General features: G+C 28.5%; 1 protein-coding gene across 37 annotated transcripts in view; it reads left to right on the forward strand.

Annotated features, from left to right (window-relative positions):
* Rims2 (regulating synaptic membrane exocytosis 2) overlaps positions 1 to 19,485 on the forward strand; it is a 551,056-nt gene that overhangs the window by 377,609 nt on the left and 153,962 nt on the right. For 11 of the 37 annotated variants that reach the window (XM_076836171.2, XM_076836181.2, XM_076836179.2 and 8 more), the window contains one exon: positions 670 to 702. The exons of the other annotated variants lie outside the window; for them this stretch is intronic. In XM_076836171.2, coding sequence (XP_076692286.2) covers positions 670 to 702 — 33 coding nt within the window. The remainder of the gene's footprint in view (positions 1 to 669; positions 703 to 19,485) is intronic. 37 annotated transcript variants of the gene reach the window in all.

Here is a 19,485-nt window from a genome sequence, read left to right on the forward strand (position 1 = left end):
TTCTATGTTTAAAATTTATATTATTTGGAGGTAAAGTAAGCTATCAATTTTGCTCTTGCACATTTTTCAAATGTGAATAAATGCATTTAAAAAGTAAACTTAATAGTCTTAAATAAGCACTTGGATGATATTTCTTTGCTGCAACTAAATTTATGTAATTGTTGATAGTTACATAAAGTTTATTAGTAACTAGCTAAATCAATTTTCACACACTGCAAAGGACTGGTTAGCTGATGCACACCAATGGTGATCCTTCTCAAATCTGGAATACAAGAAAAAGGTAATCATGAATATATAAAGAAAGATGCATGTTGTACTGATGTTTTTAACAATTTCAAATTTTTACATAAGATGCAATATTTGCTGACAAACATGAACATTCTTCTGAAACATTTATAAATTTATAAAGTTTTGGGTAAAGGACCTTTAAAAGCATGGATATCAGAATATTTTAACCTCATTTAAAAAATGATCCCTTTATTTAGTAACTGGGTGTGTTTTGCAAAAGTATATATACATGCATATTTATAAAAGTATATATCTTAATCACCATTACATTTTCTTTAATATACAATTCATTCTATGCCTTTGGAAATTTCTGTTGTTTTTAACCCCTGTGCTTTGGTTCCCTTTTTTTGTTTTGTTTTGTTTTTATTTTGTTTTCCCTAGACAATGGAGTCAAGGAGATAGAACCTTATGAAGGTCTGTACATAAAGGAGGGTTTGTTTTGTGTCGACAGCCTTTTGGGGGGGCTGTTAAGCAAAAATAAACCCAACTGCAATTGATGTCCCTTCATTACATAGTTTTATGTACAGCAAAATTATTTTGTTTTATGATTCTGATAAAGTATTCAACTTTTATTTTACTTGGAAATAAAAAGAAGGAGTTAAATTTCATTGATTCATCAAGTGAGAATGCAAAGAATGTAACTTCTTTTAAATGAGTAGAAAATATTTGCTCTTTTGAAAATATTTAATTTCCTTTTTAGGCCAAATTCCAGATTTTGAGTAAAACTTTAACCAAAGATATCAATTGCAGTCTGTGTTTATGTCATTAAGGATGTAAACATAGTCTAGTTATATTTATCATCATATATTTCATTTTATATTTATGATGATATTTTAATTATTAAATTTGACTTTCTTGAAAAGAAAGTTTTTGAACTAGATAGTGATTGTGGTTTGTATTTCCTACATCATTTTTCATGTTGTAGCAAGATTGCTTATAGTATTCAAAGTTAAACGATAATTTTATGATTTTAGTACTAAACCCTTCATTATGACTCAAGATAAAATATTAAATTATGATATATGGAGTATTTACAAAGACATGGAGTATTTACATTTAAAAGACAATAAAATCCCCTACTAATTATAGAATTCTGAAACTTTTGGCTCTTTTATTTACTGATGAATGTCCAACACAAAGAATAATGCCCACATTGTAAGCCCAGAATAAATATTTGTTGAATGAATGCATGAAATGTTTATCTAAAAATTGCAAAGCTACCTAAGATAATGTATAAAGTGCCACTAAACTAATCTTGTCATGACTTATTGTAACAAATTTGTAAATGCTTCGCATTTGAGCAGCAATGTTTTTATTGCCTTATGTAACTTGATAGAAAATGTATTCTTGTTAGTTGTAACTGAATGGCTACCAACTTCTATTTTGTGGTTCTTTTTGTTTTCTTATATAACATAATAGAACAATTCAGTGCTGTTGTGATTAGAGGTCTATTATGCTGCCTGGTAAAAAGATTTGAGCAGCATTTCTATAATTCTCCATTATTTGCATAAGACTAGGAAGCCTAAAATTTTAAATGACTTTCCACAAGGAAAATTCAATAATTATGGATTTTTTGTCTCCTCAAGATTTTTAAAGGTAGAATTTCAGCATCATTTATTGGCATATGAAGTCAGAAACATAAAAGATTACATCACAGTTTTCTAAAATTTTAATTTAAATATCTTGTAAAGCAATAGTCTACTGACATAAGACTAGATCTGTTTTGTTTTTTTTTTTTTTTTGGTAATACCAATTATGCCAGAAAACTGATAATACTGTTGATACTGAACATAAGGATTGATAAAGGTTCTAAGGGATTATCAACAAATCTTCTAATTACTATTTGTCTTTTTTCCTTTATAGAATCCATTAAAACCACAATTTTTCTTTAGTGTCGCCAGTTGCAATTTTTCCATATTTTTATTTATTTTTTTTCATATTTTTATTTTATAAAAGAAAGATGAGCTAAAACTTCCCTCATCCTTTTCAGTAGGAAATTGAAAGTTTTTTTTTCTTTTTTTAAAAAGCTTAATAGTACGGATTATTTTTTAAAAAAGTATTTTCATAAGTGTTTATATGGAGACTTGAATAGATACATGACTGTAATTTTCATTAGTTTTAAATATGAAAATTATCTATTATCTCTTTAAGAGGTCTTCAATTTCTAGTTGAAATTACATATGTGGTAACTCAAAATAAATAACTCAAAATAAATCTCATCAAATTATTTTCTCAGTACTGCCTAAAAAGTTAGTTGTCAGAACTTGTATTTTGATGTCATTAGTTTCGAATTAAAATATTGAAATATTTATTTTCTAATCCTCTTCAGTAACTAAAAGTTTAGCAAGTTCTATTTTAACTCTTTATTATTTTGGTTAAGTATTTTATATTGTCTTTTATTTTAGTTAGTTTAAATTCATACATTTTGGTTTTTATTTTAGTTACTTTTTGTTGAAAGAGAAATAAAATAAGAGCAATATGGAAAATGTAATGTATTCAGTAATTGCAAGACATTATCATTATATTTTATTTTCCCCTTATTTTGTTGTACTGCCATTATGTAAAAGTAAAAGTTTGTCATATCATTTTTGTTTCTCCAAAAGGAACATTATATAGTATTATTTTTTCTAGTAATATGCCATGTCAATAGACAAGGCATTTTGCATATTTTACCTAGTTTCTCACATATTCCAAATATATTGAGCTCACCATTTCTCCTTTTACAAATCACCATCATCATAAAAGCAGACAGTGTGATAATTCACTAACAGTAAACTTGGTTTGCAATTACATATCAGAAACTCCTTTATCAATCTCCTTATAATCACTCATTATACAATTATGAATGTTTTTGTTTGTTTTATTTAATTTAAAAGTAATTATTATACCTATCTAGTCTTTTTTTTTCTTTACTTTTACTCATGTAAATTCAGAAGTTAATGAAGAAACTGTGCATGTGGAAGAGAAGGGGGTAGAAAAGCTGGGAGAAGAGGTCAAGGCAGGTCTGTCTGCGTGTTTAAAATAAATGAATGATTTCGCATGACTTTGGGCCACATTATGAATGTGCAGTAAAGAACAGATTTATGCTTTTCAATACTAATTTTATAATAAATTATCTAATTTTATTAATGAAGAGATATTATGTAACCTGTCTAGGCAACATGTCACAATATTTAATTTATTCAACTGGTTGGATTTGTTTAAATCAAACTAGAATTATGGACTGTACCTGTGACCTACATATCTGCCTTTCCTATACCCCAGCTTATTCATTTACATTCAGAACATTTATTTAATTACTCAAAAAAAATTTTTTTGAGCCACTTGTAGAAAACTGTATTTTACCATGTGTTGCTGTTGGCAAGGGAAGCTCTAGCTCCTTCTCTAAGGATTTTGAATCTATTACAGGTAAATTATATGGAAATGTAGAATAGAATAAAAATCCCATTCAAACTTTTAGAGACTATGATCACTTTCAGATTATTATTTCCTAAAGTAAGAACAATTAACTTCTTCATTCTAGTTCCTCTTCCTTCTTCCAGTTCAACAAATACGATGTTTTCAAAATCATAATTTGTGTCCATACAGTCCTCCTTTTAAATGGTATGCTGACCCTTTGTTTTTGGCTGGTGTTTTATGACCATCTTATGTTTACATGTCATAATATTTGCCACTTTTGCCAGAATATTTGCCAGAATTGAAAGAATTTTAAAACATAAAATATTATATAATAAAAATTATTTAAATAAATAATGAATTTATTTATTTTTATTTGAAACTAAGAATTGAATCCTATTCTTATCTAAGCTGCTAGGTTTCAACAAATTTAACTTATTTTAAACAATGAATAATAACTTTAAGTCTATTTTTTGTCAAATGTTTAATTGATCACTTTTTAGTCATAATGAATAGAATATACATTGTGTACTTTTTTCTCTCTTTTTATGAGAAGGCAATGTCATATTGTATATGAGATATGTTTTCATGATACATTCTCAGAATGGAGTCTGAAGTTTTTAAAACTAAAAACATTATAAACTGAAATTGCTATTATCAACAGTTTTTTTATTATTATAACAATGAGAAAAATGATTCATCAGAGTACATCTGATGATGGAAATAAAGTCAATTTTAGCTACATAGTTCTAAAAGTATACAAAATCTCCATTCTGAATATTTAATACTCTAATTGGAAGAATTCCGCACATCTTTTATTTTCCTTGAACTCTATGGGAATGACATTTTAATTCATATTTTTTCTTTTAAAATATTTTTTAGTTGTAGATGCACACAATACCTTTATTTTATCTATTAATTTTATTTGATGCTGTGGAATGAACCCAGTGCCTCACATGAGCTAGGCAAGTGCTCTGCCACTGAGCCACAGCCCTATATCTCTTAATGCAATATTTTTAAGAATGTATTCCATTTTTATTTAGTTGGGCAGTTAGTGTCTTCTGTTCACCCATACTTCTGTATATCATACTAGTTCTCACAAATACTGAAACCCTTCATGCTGCTTATGAATTGGCTTCCACAATAATGACAGTTTTAGGATAATGATAGTTTAGGGACTTACACAACAGTTAGCATCACTTTAATTTTGTCTTCTTTAAACTAAGTAAGTCCACTTGTTGGACCTGACAGTTAGTTCCTCACCTGTTTCTTACATCAATTATTAAATTGACTAAAAGTCATAATTGTAATATATAAATGACTCCCTTGTTCCTTTTTTTTGTTTTTACTGCTTTTTCTGGGAAGTATACACTTAACTCTTGTTTTCATTAATGTGGCGTGTCATCTTTAGTGCATGGATTTATTTCTTTAGTGTGTGATTTCATACTTTTGATGTGCTTGGCTTTTATTTGGGTTGTTAATGACCTCAATTATTAATTACTGTTGTCTGTTTTCAATGTTATAAAGACAACAAGGGAGAAACACCAAGCCTACCTAATAATGGGAAAAAAGGCAAGTCTAAAAATAAAGTTAATAGTGCCTTTCTATATATTAGACACTCTGTATTATCATTTGTAATGTGTGTGAATATATCATTTTTCAATTAGGTAGTTATAAGTACATTTATTATTACCAGGTTACGTTATCCAATTTTTCTATTTTGGTTTATTCAGGAACATGAAATTCATATTCAAGACTTACCTTATTGATCTAACCCAATCCTATTTTATTGAAATGTATAGGTCTAAAATTAGATTTCCTTTTTGATTGTGTTAAATGGCAAGATTCTAAGGAAAATACAGGTGGTCATATTAATATGCATTCCAGAACCAAAACACATTTTTTCAATCTAGCAGTTTTTAAATTGAAATGTTTAAAAGTATTTTAAAATAGAAAAGAAAATAATTTATGAATTCAACAATAATGAGCATAAAAAATTAACACATAATATTGATGGGCTTCTCACAATTTTATACATATGAATTAATATATTGCCTTGGCAAATAAAAATGATTGATTTTTAATACTTAGATTTGGTTTCCCTATAATTATTGATGACAGAATTCCATAACTTTCCTCAACTAAATGCTATTAAAATAGGACTCTATACATTTTGTAATAATGTATAAGCAAATATAGCTATATATACTGATTTAACATGTCAGTCTGTTCTATATCATAACATTTGGCCCTTGTTATTGGGTCAAATTAAGATATGAATAGGTTTGTGCTTAAGTCAAAATGACCTTCAATCTTTTTTTTTTAAATATTTTTTCAGTCGTTGATGGACCTTTATTTATTTTATATGCAGTGCTGAGAATTGAACTCCATGAGAGTGCATGCTAGGCATGCACTCTACCACTGAACCACAACCCCAACCCTTAAATCTTAAGAATATTTTTATCTGACTTCATCTTTTATAAATAATGTCTAAAATGTTCCATGTAAGATTTAATTAACACTAAAATAAATTTATAATTTTTCTTACATTGGAGTCTTAATTATTCATTAATACAAATGCTAGGATATTATTTAAAAGGTGAAATGTAGCAAAAATAAAATTAAATCATATATTGTAAAATATGAATTTTCCATAAAGCAACAAAAATTTAAATGAGCTTTCAACTTGTATTTACATATTTGTCATTTTATCTGTTTCTTGATCTTCATGGTTTTTGCTTAGTACTTAGGAATGAAACTTTTGATATACATTTATTTGGATCATTGATCTGAAAGATTAGATGTGTCTTTCTAAATGTTCAGTTATAAGGGTGCAAAAAGTTTTAAGCATATATTGCCATTTCATGTTTAAGAGCATTTAGACATGTTGAGATTAGATGTGTTTCACATGAGGTAACTAGGTCAAAGATTTTAACTAACTATATTCCCTTAGTAGAGTTTTGTTTTTCTGACTTTTAGTTGACTTAAAATACTGTCAAGTCATTCATTTCTAGGCTGTTCTTTTTTCTTATTATTTCATTTAATCTCGTATGTAAAGGTTCACATTGACAATGATTATTGGGGCCTCAGTTATCTGCACTCATTACAAACCTTATTATTTTATTGTGTATTAAAAATCACTGTTGTTGTATATGCCAATCCTGTGTATGGTGTAATTGAACCTAGAAAGAAATTAATGAATGAAAATTTGAAAAATGAGAACTTTATACATTTTATATATGCTAACACTCATGTTTATTTAATGTAATCTTTCAATTTTTAAATTATTTACCTATAATTGAAGTCTAGTTGCCGAATTGTTCCTTTTTTCTCTTCTTTGGGAGAGTGACTTTGAATTTATTGTTAATTTTAATTATCATAGTAATGTTTATGTGTAACTATAAGATGTCAGGTTGTTTTTTAATTGTTTAAAGCCCATTTATAGATCAGAGATATTCCAGAGATGAATGTTGAAAGCATTTACAATATTCCTTCTACTACTTTTATATTCAATATGATTAAAAAAGATAGCTATGATTTCACCTGTAACCATTTGCTAGAAATGCTCAAGCGTTGAATGGAGTGGTAGACTTAACACCATGTTATCGTAGGATAAAATTCAAAGGGAGTAAACAATTTAGTCAGTTTTATTCTGTGTCAGGCTATGAAGTACTCACATACAATTCTGGAATAGACGTAGTGTCCTTTGCCCTATAATTAGTGAGATATGTAATCAGTTAGTTGGAGCTATTCTGTTAACCTTGTATTGATAGTCAAATTATTTGGTGTATGCAAAAGCTGAAAGAAAAGATCAAGGGAACAGAACATATGAAGAACATGTGGGAATCTTTGTGTTCACCTTTTATCGGATAAATCCAAGTCCACATCTTTGCTATGGAGAGCCATTTGGCCCCAAACTATCTGCTTGTACTTTTTCCAAGACACTTATCAGTGTTATGTGGTTTAGCTCCTAGATTCAAAGTCAAGACTTAGATTTAAAGAGACCTTATGAATCTTTTAATAAAACTTTCTTTACAGATAAAGGAGCAGAATTCTAGAGGGTAATAAACTTTCAATGCACATAGTAGCATATCTTTAGTCTAGACTTTGAATCTCATGCCCCTTCAGATGGATGATCTTTTTCTTGCATGGACTTCATTCAATTATAATATGTAAGACATTAGCTAAAGATTTAGTTCAATTTGACCAAAACTGCTGTCCAGGTAGTCACTAAGGATGCAAGAATGAATAAGACATGTCCCTTTCTCTGCAGAGCTCTCAAGAATAAAAGAACAATAGTATAATAACAAAACCTACCTGATAAAATTATTTTGTACTGTGTAACTTATGTAAACTTATTCAGATTATGATACATATTCAGTGTCAGCTTTAAAGAGGAAAGGTAAGTTATGAGGGGTTTTGGATAGGTTTTCAACCCAAAATATTTTTCCCATTATCTATCATAGTACTTCATATTCTGCTATTCTCTAATAGCTAATTTTGACAATGCAAAGCTCTTAGGCCTTCTGGAACACTGAAATATAAATATTCCCGGAGCAGGAGCTTTTATTACATACAAAACTTCATGGGAATAAGTGAATAGAGAAAATCAAGTTTTAAGGAAAGGGATGCTGAAAGATGTGGTAGAGTACTAACTACCTTGGAAGAATAATAATAGCAAACTCTATTCATTCTAAACAATATTATTTACTGTGTGAGTATGTTACAAATTTGCTTTCTTAATTAATTTGATATACTTAAATTGCTTAGAACAATACTTGTCACCTATTAAGTAATGTATAAGTGTTAAGTATTATTACTTTAATTTCTTAGTACAGTAATTGCTATAATTTTGTATTTTCAGAACATAATCTAAAAATATCAATTTTATACTTAAAATCAAATTAAACTTTATTGTGATCATTGAGCCAACTATTATATATCATCATATATATATATTTTTTTTGTAGTTCTTTAGGAATCTTGGTGCTATTCTTGATCAAATTGCTTTCTTAAGAAACAATACCAAATGGAAATAAGTAGGATTGTATTGTGGTGTAATTTACTTACACATGTTTCAATTCATTTGTAAAACTCAATATACACATTTAGAGTATTTTTCTCAAAGTACGCATGAACTTTTTAATCTACTGGGGGCTTTTCAAATTTCATGGTGTTTAAAGGACTCCAATGGAAGACGGATGCTTGGGTCTTAAGTTCATTTCTTCTTATAAATTTATGATCTTTGTCTTTAACGTCTTTGGATCTTTGTTTCTTCTTCTGTAAAATTAAATATCCTGTAAAGATTTTAATAGAAAATAAGTGCTTTTGAAGATATGGCTGATAAAATCTAATGTCTCAAATAACTTTGTTTCTAATTCATTGTTTATGTTGTTATTGTTGTTTGTTAATATCGATTGGCTTTGGAAAGTTAGCAGATACAACATAATTGACTGTCAGTAATTAATTCATTGTCAGTATTATATATTAAACCCTATCTATTAAAAAGTCATATCTCTTTAGAAACACAATGGGATGGATGGAGAAAATATTTGTTCCTTTAGGATAGTTTTCAATGTGTAGTCACCTGCATTATTTTGAACATAGATAACCTCATAAATAAGAAACGAAAGGAAAAGGTGTTGGGAGAGAGGGGAAGGGAAGGAAAAGGAAGAGGAAGGAAGGATGAGGAAGGAAAGGAGGAGAGAGGTGGGGAAAAATGAAAAACAAACAGGTTACAAAGGAACTAAAATAGTAATTTTGATGCTCATTGTGAAGGATGCTTGTATTTCTAGGCATTCTAGAAATTGTATATGTGTCTATTATGTAAAAGTAACCTGGTAACAGTGAGCAGGATGGACTTGTAAGAGAAGGGAATGAAGACATATGACCATTTGGGCTATTGCAGTATTCAATGGTTGGTGGCCTGAAGTACAGGAAAGACTAGAATAAAGAGGAAAGAGAGCATTTAAGATTTTCTTTGCCAATTCATAATTAATTCCCAAACCTAAATGAATCAATTGTGACAATTCAGTACTTATAAACAGTTATTTTATAAATTATTTGCCTAATTTACCTTTCCTTTTTTGGAGGCCTTTCCTCTTCATTTTACCTTTCTTTTTTTGCTCATCACTCTGCAAACTTCAACCTTTGTTCAAGTTCATTTCACTGTTGATTTCCTAAATACAATCCTAAAGTCATTTTTCCTCTATTAAAAGCCATTTATTTTTAGAATGCAATATGGTATGAGAAAGAGTGTGGGTTTTTACAGTGTAGCAACTGTTTCTACAGTGTACCAACTCTGTGACTCTAGACTTTTAATCCAAGTTGGCTTTCTGAGAAAGGGAAGTCAGTGCATTTCTTTCATTCCCAACATTCTGCTTTGTGTATCCATCCAGTAAGGCAATGTGTGTGAATCATTAACTAGGATAGCTATTCTGTTATTATTAACTAGCTCTTTATTTTCTTATCTGTAAAAACTAGGTGATAAAAGGTCTCTTTTGTGTTTTATATGGTCAAATGTGGTGTTGTATATTAAAACACATTGAAACATGCATTATACAAATATAATATTGCTAATATAGGAATTTGTGCTCTTTAAGTTGTAGTATTAATATAGGATTGGCTACCTGGTGTAATGAAATTAGTTGGAATATACTTTTAGACATACAAATTCCTTAAATATCAATTATAAAAAACAACACCATAGTTAAGTCTTCATGAATATAATCACAATTTATATAGTCTTATAATTATCTAATAATTATTAAATCAATTACCAAGCTTTTCCATCTAGGAATTTTTGATTAGATAAATACAGTGATTGTTTAGGAACTTCTAATCTTAAAAATTCTTATGTATTTTATTAAATTTTAAAAATAAATTTTCATTGCACATTAATTTAATCATATGACATTTAAGAAACTTAAGTTCACAACTAAATATTTATTTATTTATTTATTTATTTATTTATTTATTTATTTATTTATTATTTTGTTGGCATCAGGGATTGAACCTGGCACTCAACCACTGAGCCACATCCCCAGTCCTATTTTGTATTTTATTTAGAGACAGGGTCTCACTGATTTGCTTAATGCCTTACTGTTGCTGAGGCTGGCTTTGAACTTGTAATCCTCTTATTTCAGCCTCCCGAGTTTGTGCCACTGTACCTGGCCCACAACTAAATACTTAATCAATAATATTTTTAAATATTCAATAAGAATTTTGGTGAAAAAATTATCTTATTAGAAGAAACATTTTTTTCCTACTCGAATTGTTTCTAGTTTTTCATCAAAGCCAATTGACACAGTCTTACAAAATAACAGTCACCACAAAAGTCTATCTCTGATTTTTACTTTTTTTACTTATCATTGGATAACTCTCTGCTTAAATTTCATTATTAAGGAATTTACTATTTTAAACTGACAAGATTTTAGTTTTCAATAATTATAATGGTCCTTTAGTACAAAAGACTCTTTAGGGTGTTGGAAGCTCAAAATTTTTGCCAGTTTTGTTTAATGTCACTAAAACAGCTTTCAGAAAATCTGACCATTTTCTTGTAGCAAACTTGTTTGGTTTAATGACTTTAAATGTTTTATCTTAATTTTATAGTTTATAAATTCCAAGAGGGCTGGGTGTAAATAACTACCTTAGTATTGTTTGTTGTTGTTGTTGTTATTGTTGTTTTGAGTGTTCAATTAATGTGTTATAGTCAATCTGTTCTTTTTATGACCTTAATTTTGTTTAAAATAAGCACTTGAATTTAAATATAGGGTATAATAGTAGCTGTACTTCAAACTCTTGAAAAATCTTCTGAACTCTCAGGATCTCAATTTTATCAGGTCTGTTTTTGGTACTCTTCCAGAAAGTTTATTTTTACTAATCAATTAGAAGGGTAAGAAGTAGAGCAACTTTGTAATTTTAGAAGTGGAATAACCTTACAAATATTCAGAACTACCTTTCTCATATCAATTATAACAAAAATCAGAGGCCAGAGAAGTTATAGAACTAGCCTAAAGTCATACACCTACTCAATGAGGGCCATGTTCTAAATGACACCTTTCTTTGCTCCATTTAGTAGCATGAGAATATCTCTTCCATCAATTATTGATAGATTTGATTTAGTTTTTTCATTGTTGTAGGCTGGTCTTTATAAGTATTATAGTCATTGTAATTTTTTTCTTTTTGTCATAGTTTTTCAAAAAATATTTGCTAATTTCACTCTGTCAACAAAACTGTGTCTACAAAAAAATTATTTTCAATTAAAATGTCAAAAAAAGTGTTTAAATGTTAACTCTAGGGGGTTGGGATATAGCTCAGTGGTAGAGTGCCTGCCACTGAGCATGCATGAGGCCCTGGGTTCCATCCCCAGTCCTGAGCGGGAGAGGAATTAGTTATGTAAGTATGTTATGTTTGAAGATTTTTCAAAGATTTTTTTTCTCCAGACTTCAGAAAATACTGTTAATTTACAGATTTTTCAAAACAAACAAATTCTACTTCTACACATTCAGTCTTCCTTCAAGGGTAGCAAGACTTCTATTTTTTGGAACATCACAGAGTTTATCAAACATTTTAAAATTATAACTATAGTATTTGCTTTTAGATGCGTTTTGTGATGCTTATAAAATCTTTCATGTTGTTTATTGATAGATAATAAAAAGTACAAGTCTTTTAAAATCAATATATTCTTTATTATTTTTGTTTATTTTTCCTCAATATGGGAAAACTAGTTTGTTGGCTTTTATGTTTCTACAATCTAACCTTGATCAAGAAGCAAATGGGAAAATGGTTTTCTTTTATTTAGTTATTCTTATAACTAAAAATGATTTAACTAATGTCTTGGGATTCATCAAATTTTAAAAAAAAATTGGATTTCTGTTCACTAGATTGAAATACAGCATCTTCATCCAGATTGCTTATGATTTGAAAATCCTACATTGTATCTTTATCAGACAGTTTACTGGTTGGAAAATCAGGGTGTAACCTACACATCTAGGTGTAACTTTAATATTCCCAAAGCAAGAAGGTTATTTCTTTGGAATAGATGATCTATCTTGTATGAGAATATAGCGTCATATTATTAATAGCATTTATTTCAGGTTAAGGAATTTGGAAATGCTTATACTTAATGTAGTTGAATCTAACAGTATAAGTAATCAAATAAAAAACAATAATATATTCAAAATCACATGTTTGATATTGCAATTGGGATTTTTTTCCCCATTTTTTGAGTGATTTTTATCTTCCCCATTATGTTTTGCTTAACTTAATATTATAAAATGTTTGTGTTCTACTATGTATGGTTCAGGGTGGCAAATTTCCAGGGAACCATGTATGGCATAGTGAAACTGTATGGAAATCAGAATTATATAGTTAGGGTCTTCTTATAGTTCAACTTTAGAAACGTGAATAATAAGAAAAGGAAGTGGTAAGAGGTATAATTGTTTCTGACTGCTACTATGAGACTAAGATGACATCATGGCCAGTGAATCTTTTAATATGAGTCCAACAAGCCACTTCAGGAGCTGTACTACCTCACATCTCATCTCCATTACTGCTTTAATCTGATTTCAACTACTCTCTCCTTTGTTAACTCTGCTCCACCCACAGTGACCTCCGTGTTTTTCTGGAACACATCAGACATGCTTCTGGGCCTTTACACTTGTTTATTCCTACCTCTGGGCATTTATTTATACTTGCTTATTCCTACCTGGATTGTCCACCCTTATATCCTTAAGTGCTTTACTCAAAAGGTGCCTTCTTGGAGAGGACTTCCCTGACTGGCCCATCCCAAATGTCATCATCTCTTGGATATTTCATTTACCTCTTACCTATCACATGGTTGTCTTTTTAGCAATCACCAATGTCTACATCGCAATATATTTTACTTACTTACCTTGTTAATAAGTTCTGCCTTTCCCACTAAAATATAAGCTTTATGAGAATATGGATTACTACCTATTTTATTTGCTATTATATTGTATCTAGATGTGCCTGGATTATAGCAGATGCTGAATACATGTTTATTGAATGAATGAGTGTTATGACACACTAGAAATAATTCTAAATAATCTGAGATAAGTTTGGTAACTCATATTCAACTAAGCTGTTACTATTAAATATTTTTGTCTTCCTTTATCAAGGTTTTTACTGAAATATTTCATACTATATTATTTTGTAACTGAATGAAGATTCCAAATATAGTAGTAAAATAGTCATTTTTATTATATATACATGTGTATTCATGAATTTTCTCTGGATATGCACAAAAATGTCTAATTACATATAAATATTTAATTTCACCACAATAAAATAATGGTTAAAAAATTTTATTTCTAAAATAAATTAGCATTGTTTAATAAAAACAAAGACAAGAACTTTGTCAAACCACTTTAATTATCATTAGTTACTATTTCTCCCTACCTTGACCCCATTCGTTTTAATGAAAATAGATGTTGAAATTTACCAAAAATAAATTTTAGTTTCTTGGATTTTGAAATCTATAAAAATATTTCAAATAATGCCACACTCTTATATTTAAAATGTTTACATATTATGTAATATGAGAATTAGGAGAAATATTTTTTTAAAAAAATCTTCAATCCCTGAAGTGTTTTTAGGTTCTTGTTATGCACATTATCTACTGTTTCTGAAAAGCTCTGATTACCTTTTTTTTGATTTATACTAGAAGTTACATGGGAAGACCAGCAGAAAAAGGTGAATGGTACAATAAGTGATGACACACCATTGCCGAAAAAGAAACACCAATCTGAGCCAGGTTTGTCAGGGTTTGGAAACCACATGAAAGCATGAGACTATAAACATTGCATTTCATGCTTTTCAAATGTGTGTGTCCTTGTTGTACCTCATTTTTCTCATTTTGGTGTGAACTTTATAGTGTGTGAGTCCCATGTAGATAGAATGGTAAATGCTGTATTTCAAGACTTGTTTAGAAAATTACTTATAGATATTTTGGGCAAAATATGATTATTATTATTATTATTAATATTAGTGCTTCAGGGAAAAAATGACTAATGTAAGCACAAATGATTATGTGCTTTATATATTTGATTGTACCTTAATGGAGAGGTAATATTCTCCCTAGATAGTACTCCAGAAAAGCTCAATGTATGATTTAAAGGCTATCTTTATAGGCCATTCCCATTTAAAAATACAAGTGGTACTGAAATATTTATGTTGTATATTAATAGTTATTTACAACTTTTGGAGCCAAAATTACTTCCAATAACAAGTAGAAGGAATGGCATATTTTGTCAATTCACTAAGTCACTTTACACAATTAATTTTATCAGTGAATTGAAATGAAGTGTTTTGTTGTATTCACTCATTCTTCTCTTTTTTGGAGAGATTTGATTAACTATAAGAAAAAAACAAGTTTTTAAAAGGAGGAATAAAAGGAAAGAAATGAAAATTTGCAGAGATCAATCAACTGAATAATCAGTACTACTTTTAATAAGTAATTGGGTGAGAGTACCTAAAATTTTTTATTAAAATATTAAAATTCAAATTGAGTTTTACTAATTATATTATTATTCAAATTGACTCTATATAGTAGCAGTGTTAATGTATTTTTATGTGGTGACACATTTTGTCTTAGAACTCTAAAATCTGTATTTTAAAGATGTCAATGTATAAATTCATTTACAACTATTCATTGCCTTCATGTTGTTTTTGAGCAATTGCATTTGGCAGTGAATTATTGGGGTAGATATTATAGACGAAACAATTGTCCTCTTAGAGTCTATATCTGACATGAAACGGCAAATTAAAAAATAGTTATTAAGAAATTATAATTGTGAAAAATGCTATTAAGGAGAATAGAGGACTTTGAAAAATTTATCACATTATATCACCTGTCTATAGAGCAAAGAAAGATGGCAAAACACAAATGACAATCCGTGAATTCTCTTTAGTAAGGCAGTACATATTGAAAACATAATGAACTACAGTTCACATTGGAAATTTAAATATTTTCAAAGACTTGGAAGGAAAGCATTTTTTTCAAATATTTACTTAAGAATCAATTAATTTGAAAAAATCATAATTGGTTTAATATATTTAAGTAAATTATAAAACGTAAACAAAATAAATAGAAACTGATACTGTATATTATGATTTATATAATTAAATATTGCTGTAAAATTCTCTCCTTACTATATTATTGTATGACATGGATTACCTTCAGTCATAAATTATTACTTATTTTTTTTTGTCTTGTTTGCCATCATATCTAATACATTAGTGTGTTTGTGGCCACATATATATCTACATTTGTATTTTAAAATCATGGAACAATGCAATGTTTGGTTAAAAAAATTGTAAATCTCACAAATGGAAAATTTTAAAGATCTATTTTATGTATTTTTTATTCTCACATATACCATAGGTTTCTTTTTATCAGTTAATCTTCTAATTGAATAAGATCTATGTATATAGTAGAGGAAAATTAATTAGAGTGCATTAATATTATAGTTTAAATTGTTTATTTTTCTATTTTGGCAATTGTGTGTTTTCCTGTATTCTGGGAAAATTGGTTCTTTAAATTCAAATTTGAAATGTCACAAGTAAGTACAAAATATACGAAGGTATTAAAATGAATGTTAAATTTTTTGTTCCATATTTTTGTTTATTTCTAAAGGAAAAAGGTATATAGAGAATATTTTTAATTACTGAAACTTCAGAGTCATAAAATTGGAGAAAAATAATGGGCTATCAGGTTGGGCTGATTGCATTTGAACAACATGTTTATGAGCCTGAACTTTATAAAAGAAATGTTTGGAATCATTTATTTATTTTATGTTTAAGTGCATCTATAATATTAATACTATATTAATTATGATCAGTACCTAATATATCATTTTTATGCTCTCAAATCTAAGAGAATTTGTGAATTGATAAATATTCCTTATCAGAAGTTTATTGTGGTAAAATTGTGGCATTAGAAAAAGTTGACAAGGACTTGAATCCAATCCTGGGATTGAAGTTGGTTATTTTTCAGTAGCATATTTGTTTTCCATTTTATGAAATTCTATGCGAGAATATTTATAATACATGGGAGTTTTGCCATTGCTGGGACGTATGTTAACAATCAAAGTGATATTTTGAGTTAAAACTTTTACTATAAGCATAAGACTATAGAACTGAGAACTAAATGGCAAGACACAGACTAGAAAATGAATTAAATATTTGGATGGATTTCATATAGCATGATGAGTATCTGCTTTTTTGTAGAGAAAAATCAGCATTTCTGAATTAGGATGTCTTTAGAAAATTAGCAGCAAGAGGGATAGTCTCTACAACTTAATTGATAGCTGTATAGATGAAGACCTTTGGGAGATATATCATAATTCATCATATTAATGTCTTTGGTGTGAGCATAAAACACAAAAATTCTACATATGATCTTAAATTTCACAATCTCTGTTCCCCTTGTGGAATGTGGATTAGATTTCTTTGAGACTTTAATGTTAATAAAACATTCCTAATATAAATCAATGATGCATAAGTAAGAATAATGTGTTGTTAATTTTTAAAATGAGCAATCTGATTCCAGACAACAATATTATGGTCTTTAATAATACAGTACTATTTAATTTTACTATTTTTGCCGTATGAGTTTATCTGTTTAAAATAAGTAGAAATGTATGTGAGAAAAGAACATATTTCTACATAAAATATTTAACCTTATGTTTTGCTTATTATACAAAATGTTAGGAAAGCTAACTTAAGCAAGAAGTTCTCCAGGTTAAATGCATGTTTTGAAACTCAAAATTTTATAAATTTCTCCAAAATGAGAAACTCTTGGATAGACTGATCTTGGAACAGTCAGAATCTCCTTGGAAATATAATTTTAAATTATTTCCAGTATGTTTGATGATTGTTTGTTACTAGTTATAAGAGGACTATCAGCCTTGATTTGTTGTTTTCTAAGTGTAACAAATATTATATCTAGGAAAATCTTAAATTGACTTACCTACCTTTATTGTAATTACTCTGAAACCATGACAGTTCTCTTAATTTGCTTTATCATATCTGAAAATAAGTTTGTGGGGTTTTTTGTTTATTTGTTTGTTTTTGGTAAAAGGACAATGAAACACTTTGTTGGGGTCTGATATGATTATATAATATTTTATTTATTGAAAATAATTGAAGTGTCAAGTTATATTTTACTACTTTATAGCATCTTAATGTATGTGTAAGTTCCTAGTTTTAGCATTGTGTTATTTAATGTATTAATTTCTAGTTTTTTTCTTATGTGGATGTTTCCATATTGTATTTTTAATGTAATTTATAATGATAGTTAATAATTTGATATTCATAGTGTTAATTGATACAATATGCAGAAATAGTAGGATTAGCAATTTCTATCAGTAAAAACAGTAAATAATCATAGTAGAGTTAGAAATTTCTCGTTACTTAATTTTAACTTGGATCATGTTTTATAAAATTTATTTTAAGGAAAATAAATATTTAGTGAAGTGTTTTGTTAATTTTATACTTAAATTTTTTCTTGAGTATTTTCATATCTTACACTTCTTTTTCCTTTTATTCCTGAATATTTGAGATTTCTTTAAAGTAGGGACAATTTATGTCAGCCCAAAGCATCATTCTAAACTGGTCTTCTAATTTGATGCTAGTTTAATTCATCCAGTCTGGAAAAATGAATCAGGATTATATTCTTGGTCATTATTAGGTATTTTAAAATTATTCTTGGATTGTCACAGAATGAGTATAGTTTATTCTTAATGGGAAAAGTGAATCAGCTGATGAAATTTTGTAGTTAAATGTTCCTCATACCTTAAGAAGTAAATATAGGCTTCTCTCTTTATACACAGGGGCCTGATTCTAGGACCTAGAGCAGATATACAAATTTAAAACTGCTCTATCCTTTTCTTTGTATCACTGAGATCCTCCTAAGTGCATGTTTATTTAGGCTTTCTCTTGAAAAGTAGCTTCCCCATCTCAAAAAAAAAAAGAATCTAAAAATCTACTACCTTTAATAAATCCTCATATTATCCTCATACTCATATAACTTTTAGTTATGTGCAAATGTTTTTTGTTTCTTACCTAAAATCTTCAGGCTTCTATGTCATTGTGTTAGGAATATTTAAACATAATGTTTGCTCCTTTAGGATAAATGTCAACTCAAGCACAATTAAATCTGGTAACAGGACTAAGGTATGCCTGTTGTAAATGGTGATAGGTGGGAACATTAGCACAGCAACAAAGTTTCAAATAGATATTGCATACCCTTGGTGAAAACTATACTCATGAGTAAACAGGCAACCATGTATGTACTTTAAGTAAAGTTGATTGCAGATTATCATTTCTGTTTGAACTCCATATAATATGTTTATTTGAAAAATGGTATTAGTTAAACCATTATATTGGCAAGGGAAGAATTTTTGGTTCACACAAAATTTTACATAACAGCTAACACTATATTTATTCCCCTTATCATACTTTTTATGCTTAATGAAAGTGATTTTATATATAAAAATTTTGGTAGATTTTTAATTAAAAAAACAAAATGTAGATATTTGTAGAGAGAAGGAGTGTTTGTATATGAATATGCATGGGAACATTATGGTATTTTGCTTTATTAAAAATCAGTCCTGGGCTGGGGATGTGGCTCAAGCGGTAACGCACTTGCCTGGCATGCACGGGGCGCTGGGTTCAATCCTCAGCACCACATAAAAATAATAAAGATATTGTGTCCACCGAAAACTAAAAAATAAATATTAAAAAATTCTCTCTCTCTCTTAAAAAAATCAATCCTTA

This window comes from Callospermophilus lateralis, chromosome 16, assembly GCF_048772815.1.
Source record: "Callospermophilus lateralis isolate mCalLat2 chromosome 16, mCalLat2.hap1, whole genome shotgun sequence".
Lineage (NCBI taxonomy): Eukaryota > Metazoa > Chordata > Mammalia > Rodentia > Sciuridae > Callospermophilus > Callospermophilus lateralis.